At 34.7% G+C, this 25,169-nt stretch overlaps 1 protein-coding gene across 1 annotated transcript; it reads right to left on the bottom strand.

Moving 5' to 3' along the window:
* Window positions 1–19,982: 19,982 nt before the first annotated feature.
* Window positions 19,983–24,884, bottom strand: LOC112696725 (WD repeat-containing protein LWD2). Its single transcript, XM_025749565.3, has 2 exons — window positions 24,747–24,884; window positions 19,983–21,181 (listed from the first exon to the last, which is right to left on the bottom strand). Exon 2 carries the CDS (start codon window positions 21,156–21,158, stop codon window positions 20,121–20,123), a length of 1,038 nt encoding a protein of 345 aa, XP_025605350.1. The 5' UTR covers window positions 21,159–21,181; window positions 24,747–24,884; the 3' UTR covers window positions 19,983–20,120.
* Window positions 24,885–25,169: the final 285 nt, after the last annotated feature.

Below are 25,169 nucleotides of genomic sequence, written 5' to 3'. Positions count from 1 at the left end.
AAACCAGCTAGTAGTGCCTCATATTCCGCTTGATTGTTTGAGGCAGGGAACCCGAATTTGAGGGAGAGTTCGATTTAGGTCCCCTGGTCGCTTTCAATTATTACGCCTGCACCACTTCCCGTTTTATTTGAGGAGCCGTCCACGTATAGATTCCATTCTGTAGGGATTTCCAGTGTGTCCGTAAATTCCGCAATAAAGTCGGCCAGATATTGAGATTTGATGGCTGTCCGAGCTTCGTATTAAAGGTAAAATTCGGACAACTCGACTGCCCGTTGCAAGATTCTGCCTGCCAAGTCTGTTTTCTGTAAGATTCCTTTTATGGGCCAGTTGGTCCGAACTTTAATAGTGTGAGACTGGAAATATGGGCGAAGTCGACGAAATGTTATTATGAGAGTGTAAGCAAACTTTTCTATTTTCTGGTAGTTCTGCTCGGACCCTTATAACGCTTTGCTGATAAAGTATATGGGTTGTTGCCCACTGTTGTCTTCTCAGACCAGTGCTGAGGCTATTGCCCGATTTCCCACTGCGAGGTACAAGATGAGTGGTTCTCCTTCCCGTGGCCGACTTAATATAGGTGGCCGTCCCAGAAATTTTTTGAAGTCTTGGAAGACTTGCTCGCATTCAGATGTCCATTCAAACTCTTTTCCCTTCCTTAGAATGGCGTAGAAGGGGAGAGATCTTATTGCTGATCCAGCCAGGAATCTGGACAAGGCTGCCAATCGCCCATTGAGTTGTTGTACCTCTTTGATACAAGTCGGACTTTTCATGTCGAGTACGACCCTGCACTTGTCCGGGTTTACCTCGATTCCTCTCTGTGTGATCATAAAACCCAAGAATTTACCAGCTTCTACTGTGAAGGTACATTTTGTGGGATTGAGTCGCATGTCGTGTCGTCTTATGGTGTTGAATACTTGTGTCAGGTCGAATAATAACATCTCTTCGTTTTGCGTCTTCACTAGCATGTCGTCTACGTAGACCTCTATGATCTTTCCGATGTGATCCGAAAAAATTTTGTTCATTAATCTTTGGTAAGTGGCTCCCGCATTTTTGTGACCAAAGGGCATAACAATGTAGCAGTAATTTGCCTTTGGGGTTAAGAAAGAGGTTTTTTCTTGGTCGGGTGGGTACATTGGGATTTGGTTATATCCCGAGTATGCGTCTATAAAGGAAACATATTTGTATCCGAAGGAGGCATCTACTAGTGCGTCGATATTTGGGAGCGGATAAGGATCTTTCGGGCAAGCTTTGTTGAGATCGGTATAGTCAGTGCACATTCTCCACTTTCCATTTGACTTTTTTACCAAAACGATATTAGCAAGCCATAGCGGGTATTTGTCTTCTCTTATGAAGCCTGCCTCCAGTAGAGCTCGTACATGTTCTTCCACCGCTTGAGAGCGTTCTGGTCCTAGCTTTCTACGCCTTTATTGTACCGGCCGAGATCCTGGGTAGACTGCTAGCTTGTGGCACATTAGTTTGGGATCTATGCCTAGCATGTCTGCGGCCTTCCACACAAAGAGGTCGGCGTTGTCGCATAGGAACTATATGAGTGATTCTTTTATGTCCCCTTTTACGAGTGTGCCGATGTTGATTGTATGGTCCGGGGTGTTTCGGATCTGGATTTTCTCTATTTCTCCTTCAGGTTGTGGGCGGAGCTCCTCCCGCCTCCGAACTCCACCGAGCTCAATTGTGTGGTGTTCTTCTCCTCTACCTCTGAGGTTTAGACTTTCGTTGTAACAGCAGTGCGCCATCTTCTGATCTGCCTTTACTGTGGCTATTCCACCTGCAGTTGGGAACTTCATGCATAGATGCAGAGTCGAGACTATTGCGCCGAGCTAATTTAACATTGCCCGACCTATTAGGGCATTCTAGGCTAAGCTTATGTCGACGACGATGTAATCTATTTTGAGTGTTCTTGACTGACTTCCTTTTCCAAAAGTTGTGTGGAGCGAGATGTATCCCATCGGTTGAACTGGGGTATCTTCTAGCCCAAACAGGCTGTCCGGATAAGCTCTGAGTTCTTTTTCTTCCAAACCGAGTTTGTCGAAAGCGGTTTTGAATAAGATATTGGCAGAGCTCCCCTGGTCTATCAACGTGCGGTGAAGATTTACGTTTGCCAGTATAATAGTGATGACCATGGGATCGTCATGCCCTGACGCGACGCCGGATGCGTCTTCCTTGGTAAAAGTGATCGCCGGGATGTCGGGTGCTTCCTCCCTTTCTGCGACGTGATATACGTCTTTGAGATGTCTCTTGCGGGATGATTTGGAGATTCCTCCCCCGGCGAATCCGTCGTGTAACATGTGGACATGTCTTTCTGGCGTCCGAGATGATCGCGTGGTTGGTCCGACATCTTCTGTTCTTCTTCTTTTCCTTTGTTCATCATCATGGGTGGCCAGGTATCGATCTAGCTTTCCTTCTCGTACGAACTTTTCTATGACATTTTTTAAGTAAAAACACTCATTCGTAGAGTGCCTGCGGATCCAATGGTATTCACAATATTCAGCCCGGTTTCCTCCTCCTTTTTTGCCTTTGAGTGGTCGAGCTGGTGGTTTTTTTCTGTGTTACAAACCTCTCTGTAGACATCCACAAGAGACACCCAAAGAGGGGTGTAATTGTGGTATTTTTTTATTTTCTCTCAATGGCGATCGTCCTTCTTTCTAGAATCTTTGTCTTTATCCCGAGAAGTGAGCCCAGCCTTTGAGGTCTCTCCTAATCGGGAGTTTTCTTCCATATTGATGTACTTTTCCACTTGTTCTTGCACCTCGTTCAGAGACGTGGGGTACTTCTTTGATATAGATTGACTAAAAGGCCCTTCTCGCAGGCCATTAATGAGGCCCATAATAGCGGCCTCTGTTGGCAGGTTTTGTATATCCAGGCATGTCTTGTTGAATCTCTCCATGTAGTTGCGTAGGGTTTCCCTTTCTCCTTGTCTGATTCCCAGTAAGCTCGGCGCATGTTTAGCTTTGTCATTTTGGATGGAGAATCTGGCTAGGAATTTCTTGGCCATGTCATCGAAACTCGAGATGGATCTAGGAGGGAGGTTGTCAAACCATGTAATTGTTATTTTTGTTAAAGTAGTTAGAAAGGCTTTGCAACGAACTGCATCTGAGGCGTCGGTGAGATACATTCTGCTCCTGAAGTTGCTGAGATGATGGCTGGAATCCATAGTGCCGTCATACAAGGTCATGTCTGGGAGTTTAAAGTCCTTTGGGATTCTTGTCTTCATGATCTCCTTGGTGAATGGATCTTGCTCCTTGCGGGTGCTATTTTCGGGAGTGGATCGGCTGGCTTTAGTTTTGACATCGGCTTCAAGTTTTAGGAGTTTGTTCTCCAATTCCCGGGGTCACCTTATTTCTCTTTGTAGATCTTCTTCGACCTCTTGTTGACGTAGAGCGTCTTCCTCAAGTTGTTTTAACCGATCTTGAAATGCATCCAGGGCTCCCTCGTTTGGGGAGTTCTTATTGTTGATTTGGGGAGTATCTTTTGGTGTGGAGTCCGCGTTTTTATGCAGCGTTCTTTCTTCTAGATCTGAGGTGTGATTGTTGTCATGATCGTCCGCCATGGTAATGGGATGACTTTTGGGTCCCCGGCAACGGCACCAATGCTCCAGAGGTTTATCTGAAATTGTAGGTCGATCTCGGACGAGATCTTCTGTGCTGGTCGGGGCTGTTGTGTCCGACTTGGTGATGGTGCTGATCCTTTGTCCCCGAAGGGAGGGGGTACCTGCAAGGGACTCCGATGCTTAAGTTAGCAAGGGTATTAAGCAGGTATTGAGTAGAATCAGAGTATGAGTTATATCTGGGTGCTCCAGCGTATTTATAGTAGAGTGACCTTCTTAGATAAGATAAGTTAGTTATCTTATATTTATCTTTTATCTTTTGAGTGGGGTCATCTTATCTTCAAGGGAACTGCCTTTATCTCTACGGGCTTGGGCTGCCCTTGGATTCGGGATGTGTTCCTCTGTTTGGGCCCTTTATTGGGCTTTCCTGTGACTTGGCCGAGCTCTTTGAGAAGAGGTCAGGTCGTCCTGACCTGAAGAGGTCGGTTGCTTTGTCTATAGAACATCTCGGGTCGGAGAGCTCAATCCAGGGTATGAACACCTCCCAATAAGCGCTTCTTTAATGTCAATAGCTTGACAGTGAGCTCTCATGGAGCTTCACAGATGTTCAGAGCATTGTTGGGACCTCCCAACACCAAACTTAGAGGTTGACTATGGGGGCTTGGTTTGACTCTGCATTGAGAGAAGCTTTTCTTGCTTCCTCTCCATGGTTACAGAAGGAGATCCTTGTGTTTTAAACACAAGGTAGTCCTCATTCAATTGAAGGATCAACTCTTCTCTGTGCACATCAATCACAGCTTTTGCTGTGGCTAGGAAAGGTCTTCTAAGGATGATGGATTCATCCTCATCCTTCCCAGTGTCTAGGATTATGAAATCATCAGGGATGTAAAGGCCTTTGACCTTTACTAGCACGTTCTCTACCTGTCCATAAGCCTTTTTCATGGATTTGTCTGCCATCTCTAATGAGAATTTAGCAGCATGTACCTCAAAGATTTCCAGTTTCTCTATTACAGAGAGTGGCATTAAGTTTATGCTTGACCCCAGGTCACACAGAGTCTTCTCAAATGTCATGATGTCTATGGTACAGAGAATTAAAAATTTACCAGGATCCTATTTCTTTTGAGGTAATGTCTGCCTAACCAAGTCATTCAGTTCATTGGTGAGCAAGGGGGGTTCATCTACCCAAGTCTCATTACCAAATAACTTGGCATTCAGCTTCATTATTGCTCCAAGGTACTTAGCAACTTGCTCTTCAGTAATATCTTCATCCTCCTCAGAGGAAGAATATTCATCAGAGCTTATGAATGGCAGAAGTAGGTTCAATGGAATCTCTATGGTCTCTAGATGAGTCTCAGATTTCATAGGTTCCTCAGATGGAAACTCCTTTTTGTCCAGAGGACGTCCCATGAGGTCTTCCTCCCTAGGATTCACATCCTCTTTCTCTTCTCTAGGTTCGGCCACACCAAGTAATGTTATGGCCTTGCACTCTCTTTTTGGATTCTCTTTTGTATTACTTGGGAGAGTACTAGGAGGAGTTTTAGTGACTCTTTTACTCAGCTGGCTCACTTGTGCCTCCAAATTTCTAATGGAGGACCTTGTTTCATTCATGAAACTTAGAGTGGCCTTAGATAGATCAGAGACTATGTTTGCTAAGCTAGAGGGGCTTTGCTCAGAATTCTCTGTCTGTTGCTGAGAAGATGATGGAAAAGCCTTGCTATTGCTAAACCTGTTTCTTTCACCATTATTAAAGCCTTGTCGAGGCTTTTGTTGATCTTTCCATGAGAAATTTGGATGATTTCTCCATGAGGGATTATAGGTGTTTCCAAAGGCTTCACCCATGTAATTCACCTCTGCCATTACAGGGTTCTCAGGATCATAAGCTTCTTCTTCAGAAGATGCTTCTTTAGTACTGTTGGATGTATTTTGCAAACCATTCAGACTCTGAGAAATCATATTGACTTGTTGAGTCAACATTTTGTTCTGAGCCAATATGGCATTCAGAGCATCAATTTTAAGAACTCCCTTCCTCTGAGGCGTCCCATTACTCACAGGGTTCCTTTCAGAGATGTACATGGACTAGTTATTTGCAACCATTTCAATGAGAACCTGAGCTTCTGCAGGCATTTTCTTCAGGTGAATAGATCCACCTACAGAATGGTCCAATGACATCTTAGATAATTCAGACAGACCATCATAGAATATATCCAGGATGGTTCATTCTGAGAGCATGTCAGAAGGACACTTTTTGGTCAGTTGCTTGTATCTTTCCCAAGATTCATAGGGGGATTCACCTTCTTTCTGTCTGAAGGTTTGAACATCCACTCTAAGCTTGCTCAGCTTTTGAGGAGGAAAGAACTTGGCTAAGAAAGCCGTGACCAGCTTATCCCAAGAGTTCAGGCTATCTCTAGGTTGAGAGTCCAACCATATTCTAGCTCTGTCTCTCACAGCAAAAGGGAAAAGCATAAGCTTGTAGACCTCGGGATCAACTCCATTGGTCTTAACAGTATCACAAATCTGCAAGAATTCAGTTAATAACTGAAAAGGATCTTCTGATGGAAGTCCATGAAACTTGCAATTCTGTTGCATCAGAGAAACCAATTGAGGCTTTAGCTCAAAGTTGTTTGCTCCAATGGCAGGGATTGAGATGCTTCTTCCATGGAAATTGGAATTTGGTGCAGTAAAGTCACCAAGCATCTTCCTTGCATTGTTGTTGTTGGGTTCGGTTGCCATATCCTTTTTCTGTTCAAAAATTTCAGTTAGGCTCTCTTCAGAGTACTGTGCTTTAGCTGCTCTTAGCTTCCTCTTCAAGGTCCTTTTAGGTTCAGGATCAGTTTCAACAAGAATGCCTTTTTTCTTGTTCCTGCTAATATGAGAGAGAAGAAAACAAAGAAAGTATGGAATCCTCTATGTCACAGTATAGAGATTCCTTTAGGTGAGTAGAAGAAGAAAAGAATAGAAGAATGATGTAGAGAGAAGAGATGAAGAATTCGAATACAGAGAGGGAAAGAGGGTTCGAATTATAAGAAGAAGAGAAGAGTGTTAGTGATTAAATAAATAAATAGAAGAAGATGATGGGGAGAAAATTTCGAAAATTAATTTTAAGAAAAGGAAATTATTTTTGTTTTTATTTTAATTTTAAGTTAGAATTCGAGATTTAAGAGAAGAAATAAAATAAAAAATTGAAACAATTAGTTAAGTAAAAAAATTTTGAAAAAGAGGAAGGTGATTTTCAAAAATTAGAAAGAGAAAAGTAGTTAGGTGGTTTTGAAAAAGATAAGAAATAATAAAACAAACCAAAAGTCAATTAGTTAGTTGAAAAATATTTGAAAAGATAAGAAGTTAGAAAAGATTTTGAAATTGATTTTGAAAAAGATATGATTTGAAAAAGATATATTTGAAAAGATATGATTGAAATTTATTTTGAAAAAGATTTGAAAAAGAAATTTAGAAAGATTTGATTTAGAAAATTAAAGTTAATGACTTTACTAACAAGAAATCAAAAGATATGATTCTAAAATTTAAATTTTGAATCTTTCTTAACAAGAAAGTAACAAACTTCAAATTTTTGAATCAATCACATTAGTTGTTAGTAAAGTTTTCGAAATTTTGAAATGAAATTAAGAAAAATATTTTGAAAATCAATTTTTAAAATTTTTGAAAATATTAAGAAAAAAATGAAAAAGATTTGATTTTTGAAAAAGATTTGAAAAGATAAGATTTTTAAAATTGAAATCTTGACTTGACTAACAAGAAACAACTTATTTTAAAATTTTTTGATTAAGTCAACCTAAAGATTTCGAAATTTATGAATGAAATAAGGAAAAGATATTTTTTGATTTTTTGAATTTTTAATGAGGAGAGAGAAAAACCACAAAAGACTCAACACATAAAAATTTTGGATTAAAACAAATGATGCATGCAAGAACACTATGAATGTCAAGATGAACACGAAGAACACTTTGAAGATCATGATGAACATCAAGAACTTATTTTTGAAAAATTTTCAAGAGAAGAAAAAACATGCAAGACACCAAACTTAGACATTTTTCATGTTTAGACACTAATAATTCAAAAATACATATGAAAAATAACAAAAGACACAAAACTAGAAAATATGAAGATCAAACAAGAAGACTTTTCAAGAACAACTTGAAGATCATGAAGAATGCAATGCATGAATTTTTTGAAAAATGCATAAATTTTAAAAACATGCAATTTGCACCAAACTTAAAAATTGACACTAGACTCAGACAAGAAACACAAAATATTTTTGGTTTTTATGATTTTATTAAAAAATTTTTGGATTTTTTCGAAAATTATTTTGGGAAAAACGAAAAAAAAGAAAATTTTTGAAAGATTTTTGAAAACTTTTTGAAAATAAAATAATGGTTAAAACAAGAAGAAAATTACCTAATCTGAGCAACAAGATGAACCGTCAGTTGTCCAAACTCAAACAATCCCCGGCAATGGCACCAAAAACTTGGTGCACGAAATTATGATCTCAATGGCACCAACAACTTGGTACGCATAATTGTAATCTCACTCTTTTTCACAACTTCACACAACTAACTAGCAAGTGCACTGGGTCGTCCAAGTAATAAACCTTACGCGAGTAAGGGTCGATCCCACGGAGATTGTCGGCTTGAAGTAAGCTATGGTCATCTTGTAAATCTCAGTCAGGCAGATTCAAATGGTTATAAAGTTTTAATAATTAAAATTTAAATAAAATAGAAGATAAAGATAGAGATACTTATGTAATTCATTGGTGAGAATTTCAGATAAGCGTATGGAGATGCGTTGTTCCTTCTGAATCTCTGCTTTCCTATTCCCTTCATCTTATCCTTCATACTCTTTTCAATGGAAAGCTGTATGTTTGGTGTCACCGTTGTCAATGGCTACTTCCCGTCCTCTTAGTGAAAATGGTCTTCTACGGTTTCTGTACGGCTAATCAACTGTCGGATTGCTTGTCTCGGATGAAAAATACCAATGCACAGATATCGTATGGCTAATCAGCTGTTGGTTCTTAATCATGTGGGAATAGGATTTACTATCCTTTTGCGTCTATCACTACGCCCTACAGTCGCGAGTTTGAAGCTCGTCACAGTCATCCCTTCCCAGATCTTACTCGGAATACCACAGACAAGGTTTAGACTTTTCGGATCTCAAGAATGCTGCCAATTGATTCTAGCCTATACCACGAAGGTTCTAATCTCAGATTCAGATGCCCCATTGTCAGAGGGGAGTTGATGTGAATCGTTGATTAGAAACCCAATAGATATACATTCAAGCTTGTTTTCATGTAGAACGGAAGTGGTTGTCAATCACGCGTTCATAAGTGAGAATGGTGATGAGTGTCACATAATCATCACATTCATCATGTTCTTGTGTGCGAATGAATATCTTAGAATAAGAATAAGCATGAATTGAATAGAAGAAAAATAGTACTTTGTATTAATACTCGAGGAACAGCAGGGCTCCACACCTTAATCTATGGTGTGTAGAAACTCCACCGTTAAAAATACATAAGAACAAGGTCTAGGCATGGCCCAATGGCCAGCCTCCCCAAATGGCATATGAATTCGAAAATAGGGAAAAAGACCTGATCCCAAGATCAAGGATGATCAAAAGATGTGAGTACAATAGTAAAAAGTTCTATTTATACTAAACTAGTTACTAGGGTTACAGAAATAAGTAAATGATGCAGAAATCCACTTTCGGGCCCACTTGGTGTGTGTTTGGGCTGAGCATTGAAGCTTTTGCATATAGAAGCCTTCTTTGGAGTTAAACGCCAGTTTGTAACTTGTTTCTGGCGTTTGACTCTGGCTTGCAACTTGTTTCTGGCATTTAACGCCAGAATAAGGCAGAAAGCTGGCGTTGAACGCCAGTTTGCATCATCTAAACTCGAGCAAATTATGGACTATTATATATTTCTGGAAAGCCCTGAATGTCAACTTTCCAATGCAATTGAGCTTGCACCATTTGGATTTCTGTAGCTCTAAAAAATCTATTTCGAGTGCAGAGAGGTCAGAATCCAACAACATCAACAGTCCTTTTTCAGCCTCTGAATTAGATTTTTGCTCAGGTCCCTCAATTTCAGCCAGAAAATACCTGAAATCATAGAAAAACACACAAACTCATAGTAAAGTCTAGAAATATGATTTTTGCTTAAAAACTAATAAAAATATACTAAAAAGTAGCTAGATCTTACTAAAAACTACCTAAAAACAATGCCAAAAAGCATGTAAATTATCCGCTCATCACATCACAATACAAAACTTAAAGTATTGTTTGTCCTTAAGCAACTTGAACAATGAAAACTAAGAATGGTTTCGTTAGAAGTTGAATTTTTCTTGAAGCTCATGCTTGTCCTAAGAGTTGGGTTTAACAATCCTTGTGACCATGAATGCATCCTTACTCTTTATTGTTCCTTGAACTTGGAAATGTCAACACCTCAAAGGAACTAAAACCCGGATGATGTTATGTAACCTCACTTTCATTAAGTATGGGTGGATCCTTGAATTCCTTTCTTTGAACTTTAGAGAGAACTATTTTGTTGACAACTCTAAATGCTCCGTCTCAAGGCAACTCTTGATAGTGAGCATTTGATCGGTAATCCCGAACCAATTGTCCAAGTTATTGGGTGATAAGGCACCCCACGAATCTAGTGACTCAAACCTCTCCTTGACATGGTCACACCACAAGCATATAGTTGAGATTTGATTCCAAATATCAATGCCCAAAGCCTATTTGAACTGCTAAATGTCTTGCCTCAAGGTGGCTTGTGTAGCAGGTTTTCAATCAGCAATCTCAGACCAGTTGGTCAAAGTTGTCGGGTGATGAAACACCCCATGGATCTAATCACCCAAGCCGTCCTTGGACAATAAACACCACAGGCACATATTTGGATCTCAACCATTGATGCTAAGAGCTTTGCAACTTAGCTTTCTTTTTTATCTTTTTATCATACTTTTGTTTCTTTTTCTTGCTCTTTCTTTTTTTCTCTTTTTCTTGTTTTTCTTTTCAATTTGTTCAAGGATCAACTTCTTTCTTACTTATGGAGGTTTTATAACACTTCTCTAAATTCTTGTTCTTTAAGAGTCAACATTTCTCTTGTTCAAGGGACTTTACATATCATTGCGATCGCAATCATAGTCACAAGTATAAGTACCACCACATGTAATGTAACAAGCCAATAGTAAAATAAACTCAACTTTTAATCATAAACACAATTTTTTTTCTTTGTAATTACTATGTGAAGACGATACATGAGACACCATTTGAAATAAAAAACATAAACTAAAAGTAAACTAGAAACTAAAGAAAATAGAAACTAAGAGCCATGCATTAACAATAAAACAAGAAAATACAAAACAGGAATAGAACATAAGGAATGGAAGCGGAAATAGAATGAAAAGAACTCAACCACGTCAGTTATGTCGGTGGCCATCTTCCTCCTTGGGATGTGCTCCGTACGATCCTCTCAGATGCCCTATGCCTTGCCTCACTTGGCGAAGCTCGTGACACTGACTCTCTTGCTCAGCCATAATCTGGTGGAGGAGAACATTGTAGCTATCTTGAGTGACCCTCATCTGCTCAAGTGAGGAGGTCAACTATTGCCAGTACTTTTGAGGTAGATAGTAATGCTCTTAAGGCATGAAAAGTGGTGGAGGTGCTTGCTAAGCCTCTTCCTTGGCTCGTCCTCTCAAACCCTTACGTATTCTCATCCATACTCCATGGTCTTTCTTGAGATATGATGCTCAATGGGGATAGGAAAATCAATATCAATATGGACCCAAGCAGCCTTACAAAGCCAGTAAATGAGATGAGGAAATGCCAACTTGGCATGTGTCTTGGCGTTGGAGGCGATATGATAAATCTGTTGTGGAATGATGTCCTCCACCACCACCTCATAGCCAATCATAATACAGTGAATTATAATACAGTGAATTATAATAGCTCTATCCACTGTACACTCCGAGTGGTTACTAGTCGGGATAATAGAGCGTTGGATGAACTCCAACCATCCCTTAGCAAATGGCTTAAGGTCATGCCGACTCAATTGGTTCGGCTGTCTATCCGAACTCAACCTCCACTAAGATCCCGGGAGACAGATGTCGGCAAGCACTTGGTCGTGCCTCCGGTCCCGGTTCACCCTCTCACTGTAAGTCTCTGAGCCATAAGCTGGAGATGGTAGTCGAAGGACAGTTCTAACCATTCTTGGACTGAAATCCAAGACCTTCCCCCTCACATGCGTCTGGTAGTTACTTTCATTTACTCCCTGAACATGGTCTTTATAAGTGATCTATGTATTACCGTAGAATTCTTGGACCTTCAACTGGCCCACATCGGTTATGTGGCTTACACAGAACTTGCCAACCTTTCCTCTCGATTTAGTGCCGAATCTCTGGATATTTATCCGGTTTGAGGTCGAACTTCACTACCTCTAGTATCACCTTCTTTTTTCCATCAATTCTTCATATGAATGCTACTTGAAATCAATCAAAAGCCATAAAACTCAAAGTAGCATCGAATGGGAGATAATCCACTAAAATTCTCTAACAAATCAACAAACAACCATATAAATCACACAGAAAAGATACTAATGATGCTCACGCATCATCAGGTTGGGAGGTTTTGCTCAGGGCTGTATATGGTTTGGTTAATCCAAAAACCAAGCCTGTTTTTGGGATAACCAAAAATATAATTTGGTTAATTAACCAAATTAGTTTTATATGATAAAATTGGTTATTAACCGGTTAGAAAATTCAAAAATCGATTTTTATCCGGTTATAAAAATAAAAACCAATTTTAAAAAATAACCTGTTTTTACATTAAAAAATTGAATTTTTCAAAAATCAAAATTAAAAACTGGTTTTTAACCGGTTAAAAGCTGATTTTAACTGATTAAAAACTGATTTTAACCGGTTAAAAACCAATTTTTACAAAAATATCAATTAACCAATTTGATCACAAGAGTTACATAAAATTTTATTTTGGTTTTGATTTTGGTTAACCGGTTAAAAATCGATTTTTAAAATTTGGTTTTGATTAACTATTTAATAATATGAATATAATTTTTAAAATTATTTTATTAAATTAGTTAATCAAAATGTAGTTATAATTTTTAATATGAATATAATTTTTAAAATTATTTTATTAAATTAGTTAATCAAAATGTAGTTATAATTTTTTAATCGGTTAACTATAATTTGATTATTTTACGTACACTCCTAGTTTTGCTTGTCATGAATGAAAAACGCTCTTGACATTTTTTAGAATTTTCTTTTTTTATTGTTTTTTAATGTGTTTTGATTATTTGAGTTTATGTTTTGTGCCTATCCATGTATACATTGTATAGTACAAGATTAATGCAATTTTGGGAGAATGAAGCTTATATTCATACTTGGAACTGTGATGTCTCCTTGTGTCTTTGTTGTGTGTAAAACAGTAGAGAACTACTTCTTAAGGGTGTTAATAATGTGAAATAGTGTGCTCTATAGGTGGTTCACTTGTGAAATCCATGCTTCATTTGGATCTGTAAAGCACCCTTTGAACTGTTAGGGCTAGCTACTAGATGTCCTGAATTTTTATTCTTGATTGACTTATAGAATATAAGATATTGACTGATTAATTATGTTATGTTATATACAAAATATATTTTCGTTATGTCTATGAATCTTATAATACAATTCACAAACCAATTGTTGTAACCTACAAAAATAAGGTTTCGTTTACCAGGTAGGAGTTTAAGTACTGGCTTAACTACTTAAGCCCTTAAGTAATCCAGCCCTTAGCCATTGTGTACATCAGCATTAAGTAGAGATTATATATAATGAAAACTAACTATAAACATTAGTTGGAATGATTTTCTGAATGATACATGAATCGTTCTTTGCATTTTCAGTATTGTGTGCTAAGGATTTTTCGAATAATGTAGTTGTTAGCACAAAAATTTGATAGTTTAAATAGTTTAATTATGAGCACTTAACTTAAAGGTGAGTTGATAATATGTAATTAGTCGAGAGGTCATAGCACTTTATAGAATGTGGGGTTTGAAGATCAAGGTAAAAGGAGACGTGGGACGTCAAACTTAAAAGTCAAGATTCTTTATGGTCAAGGCAATATCATGACCTAAAAAATAGAAGAAAATTAGACCGTAGAAAGAGAAAAATACTATGCAAATCTATTCTTGTGGTCTATAAATAGAAGAAAGGCAAAACTGAAAAGGAAACTTCAATTTGAAACGCTATAACATCACACAAAATGCTACAAAATCCACAGACCACAGTCACGCTAACGCCAAAGAGATCTATAGAGTGCAAGTGCATGTCAATGTTTGGAGTCAATTTTCTTGCGTTAATTTTGTCTTCATTATTTTAACTTTCTTTTTTATTTCATTTTATCGATTCTAATTCCCTTTTAATTTATTTTGTTCATTTACTTTAAACTTCAATTTGTTTGTTACTTCAGTTACATTTCTTATTTATCCCATTTCTTTTCCTTCTTATTATTTTGTTTTACGTTGTTTATTTTTTATCCGTTTCTTTCAAGCATTTTATTTTTAGACTTTTACTTCGCTTTATTTATTTTCTTATTTTACAATTTATCATAAATATTTTAACATACACAGTTTCGAAATCTACACTAAATAATTTCTGGGTCAAGCTCACTTTTTTTCTCAAAAGAGTTGTATCTGCTCCTCGAACTGATATCTTGATACAGGCTTAATTCGAAACCCTGTCGAGGTTACCAAAAATCAAGTGAAACAGTAGCTTTGTACTTGTAGAGACCACTTAAAATAGTGTTATTACAAAACAGAGAATGAAAAAAAAAGATTAATTAAAAGAAGAATGAGAAAGAGAAAAAAAGGACACATAACAAAATTTAGTGGAATTTGATTATTAAAAAAACTTGATCAATTAGTGTGTTTTAAAAGGAAAAGTATAGGGTGCCAAGATATAAATTTGCCAACTGTTACCAACAATAATTAAATATAGTTTTTTATATCAAGAGTAAAGGACAAATAGGTTCCTGACCTTTTTTTTCGTGGACATTTTCATCTCTGACCATTGAAAAATACTTTTAAGTCCTTGGCGTTTTTAAAAGTTTGACGGATTAGTCATTCTGTCCAAATGCCTCCATCAGACCCAACGAAAAAATATGATGTGGCTCCCGTAATGCTTGTCACGTACACGTCGCTTGACAGACTTCCCTCTCACACGCGTACGCGTCGCCATGAATTTAGCAATCCTCATTTCTTTATGAATTCTCCACTTTGCATGCTTTTTTTTATTTCTTTCAAATCATTCCTGCCTTCAAAACTTTAAATCACTCAAACAAATATATCAAGGCATCGAATGAGAGAAAAGTAAGAATGATATAACCTCTACATGATTAAAGAAAGTTACAATGATGAAACTGCTCTCAAAGTTAAAAGTGACTGTTAGTAATAGTTTTTTTTTCTTTTTTATTTTTTGCATCATCATAGCCTTGCATTGCGAGTTTTGACATCAAAATGTTAATTTAGTATTCTTTTACATCGTACTCTTATTCCAGTACTCTCAATAATCTTATTCTGAATATTATTTTGGAATCCAACGTTTATGATTATATTATTACCTATGATTAATTTTTTATTTAATTTGTCTTTTTTAATGAGATCATAATTTATATTATAAAAAAATTATACTAAAATAAAGTACACGAGAATTACAATTATAAAAGAGAGTACTAAAAATAATAAAAATTAAGTATTTATCTTGATATTGATGGAAATAAATCTAAAAATTTTTTTATGATATTTTTATATAGATATTTTTAGTACTCTTAGTACTCTCTTTTAGTACGCTATAATTTTACTATTATTATTCTATACAAAAAAATAATAGGTAAAAAATGTACAAAAAAAAGAATTCTATAAAGAATAATAATATCTATGAGAGAGTATTAGAGAAAAATATTATAAAAAAAGCAATATAATTAATTATATGAACAATGAAGGATAAAATTAGAAGATAGAAAATAAACTCCAATCTAACATGAAAATGTAAACGCAAAAGCTATCATTTTTAGCTTTGGCTAAACTTGGGTTGAAGAGCAAAATCACGTTTACGTTTAGAAGAAGAAAAAATAGCCAAATTAAAAAGGTGAAACTTTCAAAAAAACTAAACCTACGTTTAATGCTTCAAACGCTAAGCCAAACAACCCTAAATTGGTATATTTAATTTACTTTTCTCTCATTCGATGCCTTGATATGTTTATTTGAGTGATTTAAAGTTTTGAAGGCAAGAATGGCTTGAAAGAAATGGAAAAAAAGTATGCAAAAGTGGAGAATTCATGGTGAAGTGGAGAATTCATGGCGACGTGTACGCGTGTGTCATGCGTACGCGTGAGAGGAAAGTCTGCCAGGCGACGCGTACGCGTGACCCACACGTACGTCTGACAAGCATTACAAGAGCCACGTCAGCCTTTTTCGTTGGGTCTAACGGAGGCATTTGGACGGAGGGATGGATCCGTCCAACTTTTAAGGACGCTAGGGACTTAAAAGTATTTTTCAATGGTCAAGAACGAAAATGTTTGCGAAAAAAAAGGTCAAAGACTTATTTGTCCTTTACTCTTATATCAATTAGGAATTTAGTAAAAAATCAGAATTTGAATAATCCTATTCAAATTTTACCCTAATTCTATTTTTCTTCCACCCACCCATTACTCTCTCTGCATTGTGCCTCCTTCTCCTTCCCTCTTTGGCGTCGACGTTGCCTCTTCGAGAACGCCACCTTACTCAGCCTCGGCATTGCCTCTTTCTCCCTCGCTTCGCCATTCTCCATCGCGCCGCACCCCGCCCTCGCGTCACTCGCCGTTCTTCAGATTTATTCATCGCGCCGCACCCCCACCCCCACTCAAACCACTCTCGCTGTCGTTGTCCCTTGAGAGTGCCTTCTTCCCTCGCGTTTTGCACTGTCTCCAACCACCACAGTGCCTCCCTTGCGATTTGCAATGTCGTCCACCATCGCAGAGCCATTCTCGTCGCGATTCGAAGCTCCACTGACTACCACGGCACCATCCTCATCGCGATTCGCAGTCCTGCCATCACATTATCGCCGTTCTTGTCGGGATTCGCAGTGTCACAGCTCTCCTCCCCTCGTGGTTCGTAGATCACCGCCGTAGCCCTCCTCCCTTACCACCGCCGTAGCCCTCCTTTTCTTCCCCTCAAACAAAATAAGGAGAAAGTGTTGGTTTATTGTTAAAGCATGATTTAATCATCTAATATTTATGGTATTTTTTTTCTCCAAGTTATTTTATCTCAGTTGATTTTTATACGAATTTGCAAGTGCATGTTCTGAATCATTCCCTATTTGTTTGCTATTGTATAGTTTACTCATGTTAGTATTCTTAGTTCCTAGCTACTGACATTATTTTTTTTGTGTGGATGGATCTTTTTGTAGCTTGTTAACACTAAAGAATACATTGAGGGATAATTTACTAAAAATTTGAAAAAAATTTTAGTCAAGTATATACGATTCAAATTTTGTATCTGTGATGCATTTACTTGTTTTGTTGTAGCACATATATATTAATTTTATCTGAGATTATGAGTTGTGACTTTGTATATTAATGCTTACTTTAATATACAAATTGTGGGTCTTTGTAGAATTTGTAATATTTGTTGATTTTGGGGCTTGTGTTCTTTTGTTGCAAATGAAGATTATTCTTGTTTTGTTGATTTAGTGATTTTCTGCATTTACTTTGATAATACTTGTAACATCCTATTTTTTTCTTGTGATCTCAAACTTTTAAAGTTGAAAATAAAAAATGATTTTGAGGATATGTAATCACAATAATGATTTTTTGCATTTGCTATGATAATGTTTATAATATCTTTTGTTGCCGATGAAGATTTTTCTTGTTCTGTTGATTTGTGAAATTTTGTGGTCTGATTGTTGCTGATGGTTTTGGTGATGTTGTGAATGAAGCTTTTGGAGATGGTGTTGTTCCTGAATTAGTGTAAGAATAGGAGGTAGCAAATATGAGTAGAAAGAGGGATAAGTACAACTGATCATGCTTCATTTCTTGTATAGTTGGTAGTTAAAAGATGAAAGTGAATTTATTTAGTTTGATTCTTATGAATGAAAGGTAGTTAATTTAGGATATAACTCATCTATCATAGAGATAATAGATCTTTTATTTTATTATTTTTTTAATTCAATTTTATGCCAAACCTTGATGGATATGCTCTAAATTATTACATAAATCGGCTTGTGGTGAGTTATGAATTATGGACCAGTAACATTTTGTATGTTACATTAGTAAAGTATGAGCCTTGTAATAACTGAAGAGCATATACAAAACGTTAAGGTAGTTCTTGTTACAATTTTGAATTATTATTATTATTATTATTATTATATATGTTTAGTAATCTGTACTTGTATACGTTTTTTATAAATAATTTAAGATTGTAGAAATGATTGGGAGGCAAAAAGTTTGTTAATTAGTTATGAAATTAATGACACATTTAATAAAGACACACTCAAGCAAGTTTTAAATAGAAGACAAATTTATTAAAGACACATCTAACGAAAGATACATTTGAATAAGTTTTAAATAGAAGACGTATCTATTAAAAACACATTTAAAGAAGTGTAAAACAAAGGATATATTCATTAAAGATATTTTCAACAAAAGACACATTTATTAAAGACACTTCTAATAGAAGACACATTCATTGAAGACATTTCCAATAGAAGACACATTCACTAAAGACATATTCAAACAAGTTTTAAACAGAAGACATAGCAGAAGACACATCCATTAAAAATAGAGTCCTGCTAGGGAGACAATGAGGTATCTATACAATATATACAATGGACTATTTATTTAGCCCAATATGTATTAATAATGTAAATTAAACATCATTATCCATAATTTCTAGTTGTTTTTTGTGATATCTACCCCCAATTTACCCCAAATTCTTTTACATTAACCCTTCATCACCCACCATTACCTACCCTCCAAAAAATCCCATTGTTTGTTCCGCAGAAAAATCCCCCCTTCTCCGCTGTGTGCGTAGCAACCTGCGTCCACCGCTCTGTTTCTGTGCGACGTGTAGCCTCCGTTCCTGGTGATCGGAACTGTCGCGCTCCGCCTCCTCGCGCCAACACCCTCGCCGGAAGAACCTTCGTCACTCCTCACGCAGCCGAACATCCGTGACCTGCAACTGTCAACGTTGTCGACGTGAGTTGTAGCCCCAAACCCCGCGCTCGCATCATCCCAGCGCTGCTGCCTGGGTCTTGTTGAATTACTCGAATAATAAACATCCACAAAAACTGAGAAAGTGAACATCAAAAATCATACAAAAACGAATATCCAATGTGAACATGTATAAATCATAACCAGCAATCATCATCTACAATTAAACACCTAAGAATAACCATCCACGTTCACAGAGAAAGTGAACATCTGGCGACAGGAAGAAGGCACAAAGTGGTTGCGATGGAAGCGCTGGACTTCCGGGTTAGTGCGGTGCTGCGAGCTCGACTCACACAATATGCGCGTCCTCCCTACATACGGTGGCCTGTGCGGACGACGGCGCCAGTCAGAAGAGTGTCGGTGCGATGTCCGACGGCGACTGGTAACCGTGGTAGCACTGTACCGGCTTTTGCTTCGAGGAAAGAGTGAGAGAAGAGTTTACACCGTATTAAGAGAGGGAGATAATGCTAATTTGATTCTGACGGGAATCATGATTTGATTCAAAATTTTAAATGGGAAACTACTCAAAATTAATTAATTGTCATAACTACTCAAAATTAATTAATTACCATAACTAACGAAAATCATGATTTGATTCAAATTTTAAATTCGAAACTATTCAAAATTAATTAATTGTCTCTAATTTAATTCTAATGTCAATTTAACTCTATTGTACACATTGTCTAAAATATACATTAGTTTCTCGTATTTTTTCTTAAAAATAAAGTAGGAGATGTGGCTGCACGATGAAAGTTTTGGGTAAATTAAGTTTACAATAGTAAATATGAGATATTAACCTTAAATAATTAAGAATGTGACTTTTTTAATAAAATGGACTTTGAAGTCCAACCCAATTAAAGTTGGTAGAAATTGACAAAATTTATGTTGGTTATTTAGCGAAATTATTTTTAAAATTTATAAATAAAGTTATTTTAGAGGTTGAAATGTAACCAAACTTACATAACTATGTCCTCTTTAGTAATTTTCTTATGAAACTCTCTATATCTCATGAATTTAGAAATAAAGAATGTTAGAGAGTAAGTTAATAAAATTTATTATTTTTTATTAATAAATAATTATTAATATTTAAAAATATGAATTAAAAATATATTATTAAAATACTAAAAATAATTAGATTGATAACTAAAAATATAATAAAAGATAATAAATTATGATAATCCTTCAGCATTTTTTTTAAATTACTTTAATTACAAGAAAATTTATATTTGTAAGCAATGAATATGTGTCGACTGCAGCATTCTTGGATTATTACTGTTAACATTCTTTCTACCATTGACCTTACAAAAAGAAGTAACTACACCTTGAGTAGTTGCAAATTATTTAAGAGTGTAAGTGCAATCCAGTCCCACTGCATAGGAGACCAACACACGTGATTGATCTCAGCCGTTGATCCATACCACATCAAAGGCTCTACATCACCACAACCACCTTGAACCCCCGTTTCCATCACCTCCCAAATCAAGGCCGTTGAATCATCACCTACAGAGCACAAATGTCGTCCGATATCCGGGGACCACGATACACCATTAACACTCATCCTATGCTTACTTAACTCCATAAAAGGCGTTGTTGGTTGCCTAATATCCATAACCACCACCTTACTGCTGTTCATTCCAACCGTCGCCATAAACCTGGGATCCCCTTTGTTCCATTCGAGACGCAACAAGGGACAATCTTGAACCGGATTCTCATAAATGATGGTCGATTTCTCCTTGTCTCTCAGATCAAACACCCTAACAGAACCATCACCAGAGACAGAAGCAAAGACGTTAAGCCCACCCCATGAAATATCATACACCTCTTTATCGTGCGCCACAAGCTGCGCATTCATGGATTCCCTTTCAATGTCCCAAATGGTGCACGTGGTGTCGACGCTAGAAGTGGCCACAAGACGAGGATCAAACCCTGCCCAGTCAAACGACGTTATTGCAGAGTGGTCACTGACTTTGTTACCAATTAAGAGGGACTTGAGTTGAATGTGGTCGTGGTGAATTTGCCAGAGTCTGAGGTTGTCGCCGGAAGTGGCGAGGAGGTCGGGGTTGGTGTCGTTGTCGGAGGGGAAGAACATGAGGTTGGTTGGGGCGTATGGGTGGTCCAGCACCAAACGAGGATCGGTGGTGAAGTTGAAGGTGTGGTAGTTGAAGTGAATGAGTTCGACTTTGTTGGTGTAGTCTTCCAAGTAGCTGCCTATGGCCAGGCGCGGGGCTTTATCACGGCGGACTGACCATGCTAGACAGGAAATTGGCCACTCTGCAACGTAGCTGTGAACGCCCTCTGCTTGCATTTTATCTGATTGGCTTTCAATGCTCAACTCTACTTCAATTGAATCCATATATAGCAGAACCCAACAACCTTCTGTACTTCAGAAAATAAAAAACAATTTAGATAGATGTTTGATGTGCGTACATATTCATTATGTTTGCCGTTCAACAATCTTCTTCAGTTTTTAAGCCGTTAATTTGTCAGAGTAATTCTACCAACTGATAGAATGCGAGTAAATTTCAACTAATATTATAAGAGAAATGTGAGAGGTAATAAAATTTATTATTTTTGTAGATATAATTTTTAATTATCAATTTAATCTTTTTAGTTTAATCATTTATCAACATATTTTAGTTAATATTTTTAAATATTAATGATAAAAAATAATAAATTTTGATAGTCATTTAGTATTTTTCATATTATAATACTCTAATAAATTGTCAAAAAACTCTAATCTAATAAAAAGTTCACTAAAAATAAGAGTATCAATTTCGACTATTTCTTTTAATTGAGTTTTAAATATTTTTATTTTTTAGAATTTTAAATTTTTTTTAGTCTCCTAAGACTTTTTCTTTCTGAAATTTTAAATTATGGAAGACAAATTTGGAATTTTTTGTGATTTATGGTAAATTATTTTAATTGAGGGACTGATGTATTATAATTGACATATAACAAATATGAAATGTTACAATGGACATTCAAAGAAAGTTTAAATATCTATTTAGGGATTTTAATTGTTTGAAATTTGCATTATAAGTTAATCCAATTATAATCTAAAAATAATATATACTTTACATATTGCTTTTTCTTTTGATTTTTTAGGGTATTCTCCAATTCGGCAAGTAAAGGACTAATTCATCGCAGTACTGAACTCCATTTAAAAGTTTGCCGTTGATCAATGAGTTATTACATGCACAAGGCGATATTTACATATTGCTTTTTTATTCATTTATGACTAAAATGATAGAAAAATATTATTTTTTAATAAAAAGGTTATTTTTTATTTTTTAAAGTATTTGATAAATTTTTAATAATAAAAATAAAAATACTGAAAAATAAAAAAAATTTTGAGAAGGTACAATTTTTATTTTTTTTAAAAGATTTTTTTTAAAAAGAAAAGATTTTTTTCACATAATAAATAAATAAAAAATACTTTTATATTATTATACCTAAATATAATTGATAGATAAAAATATTTTTTTGTATGAGATGTACAAATATAAAATTATTTTTACTTTTTTACAATATCTTTTAAAAAAATAACTCGAAAAAAGATCTTTTCTTAGAAGTTTATCGAAACAAATTCAAGTACTTGTTTTGATATCATTAAATTAATAAAAAAAGTATTTTTTCAATGAAAAGTATATTTTTTTATTTTTTAGCGTATTTGATAAATTTTTATTAGTAAAAGTAAAAATACCAGAAAAATAAAAAAAAACATCTTTTTTGAAATGTTACAATTTACATTATTTTTAAAAAGATTTTTTCTTTAAAAAAATATTTTTTATATAATAAAAAAATTATGTTGTTATATTCAAATATAATTAATAGATAAAAAAATTTCTTACATAAAATATCTAAACATAAAATTACTTTTAATTTTCTATAAAATATTTAAAAAAATTAAATTACTCAAAAAAAGATTTTTTTTTAAATTACTCAAACAAATCTTTAATGAGATCCAAACAAACAATAGGTTGAATATATTATTTCGTAGTAACAAACACGCCTAGATTTAATTATATATTATTTAATAATAAAAATAAAATGTGATTATTAGTAGGATGTTTTACATCTCATACACACAATTTCTTTCTTTTACAGTAATAGAATGTGACACGATAATTAGTATATTTTCATTTGGCTTTATATTCTCATAACACCAAATAACTTTTGCTGAAAATAAAGGTTACTTATCAGTTACCACCTACACAAATTACGATAAATTCTACCAAATTATCTTAAGATAAATGATATAAGTCCTTAATTCTCATTCTATATATGTATTTTCACTAATTTCTTTTTATATAATTGTATCATTTCTTCCCTTTCATGGATTCTTTAAACAAGGGGGTGATTTTCCTTCTTTCATCCTACTTTCCTATTCAAATCATAATACGAGACTTTTATTCCATATAACGTCATTCCCGTTTGTTAGTATTATAGAGAATTAACAGAATTTATTATTTTTAGCTAATAATTAATTAAAAATATTTAAAAATATAAATTAAAATATATTATTGAACTGTTAATAAATTAAAAATATCGGTAAAAAATAATAAATTTTATTAATTTTTGAACCTTTGTTTTTGTAACTTGTCTTCGAGATGCATTTTAATGTTTTTTTATAGATATCTAAATATATATTTTGTTTATGACACAAAAAAGTCAAAAACATAAAATCAGTTATAATTTAGTGATTAAAATTAAAAATATTATATGACTAATAATTTTTTTCAATATTTATCTAACTCTAAATTTAAAGATTAAATTTTAAATTTTAAACTCTAATTTAATAAAAATAAAATGTTTATTTCTAACATTTATCGAAAAATTATTTGTAAAAGGCATAACTTGAAGGTTTTATTCCCACTTAATTTTATAGTATATATTTATATATGTATATGTGTGAATATTAAATATGGGTCACATAGATTTTAGTTAATATGGGCCTCAAAGTTTTGTTAAAATTATTAATTAAAATTTTTTTTATAAAAAATATGTAAAGTTTAATGTTGTGTATTTATTAAAATAAAAAATTTTAAATTTTTACTAATAATAATCTCAACGTGTGTTCTTAACACATCTATTAGTTAAATTCTAAAAAATAAAATAAAATGTAAAATGACGAGACCTGAGATTTGTAATAGTAAATGAAAGGAACCTGACAAATATATTAACACTATCTAATTATAAATTTGAACATTACATACAAATGTATATATTATTTTGTTTGACTTTTTCCCCTCTCTTTTTTTCTTTATCACAGAAAACAATACATAAGTTCTTTTAGTACACCACTTCTTTTTCACAGCAATACAACACTTCTAACAAAATAACACCGAAATTATGGCAAAATCCAACAGATATTTTACAAAAACAATGCAAAAATTTCACCAGCATAATACAAAAAATCCTATATTTATTTTTTCAATATTTTATTTTCTCTTAAACAAAATTTTCCATTCTGATCTCTTTCTTTTCAAACATTTCTACAAAATTCTTCATCCCAATCTCTTCCTCTTAATCCATAAGAAATAACACCTAATGTCACGTCTATCACACAATTCAAATTCAAAAGTGAAAATCCCAAATTTCCAATTTTATCACATTCAAGAAGAATAAGAAGGATACAACGTGACGGAAGAAGAAAAGGAAATTTTGCTGGTGGAAGAAGTAGAAGAGATGAAGGGGAAAAAAAGGGAAAGAAGAAGAAAAAAAGTGTTCTTATATTTGACTACTATTTACTTGATCATCAGACACTACTCTCAAAAAAATATTCATCTTATTTAGATACATATATATTTCTACTTATGGTGAACTCTATGATACCTATGTAATAATTAAATAATAATACTTATAGTTGATAGTTTAAAAAATCATAATTATTGTAATATGTATCTTCAAATAAAGAGAGGCCATAAAAAGGACTACTTACATAATTCAGAAGTCAGAACCAAAATTAAAGCCTCCTATATTAGCTTCGTTTAGTGCAGATCAGAGTAGTACAATGGCAATGCTAGTGGAATGAAAATTCATTGATAACGGAGATAATATATACGAGGGCGCCATAAATGAGACGAGAGCAAAGTATACATCCAAATTAAATTTTCCAAAAATATGAGAAGGGAAGGTAAGTGAAGGCGTGAAGCTAATGGTCAATCTTTACTATATATCCTTGATAGTTTGGTCAGCTTATATCAGATGTTCAATCACGTTATTTCAAATTTATCGTTATTCTCCTTTTCTGTTCTTTTTATCAAAATGAAAATTCTTTCTCTAACTTTCTGAGTAAAGCCTCAAAGTAGTCTTAAAGTTATATTTGAGTTTTAAAATAATTCTTAAAATTAATAATTTTTTA

This window comes from Arachis hypogaea, chromosome 6 (assembly GCF_003086295.3).
Source record: "Arachis hypogaea cultivar Tifrunner chromosome 6, arahy.Tifrunner.gnm2.J5K5, whole genome shotgun sequence".
In the NCBI taxonomy this organism is placed as follows: domain Eukaryota; kingdom Viridiplantae; phylum Streptophyta; class Magnoliopsida; order Fabales; family Fabaceae; genus Arachis; species Arachis hypogaea.
This window is presented reverse-complemented; position numbering and strand designations above follow the sequence as displayed.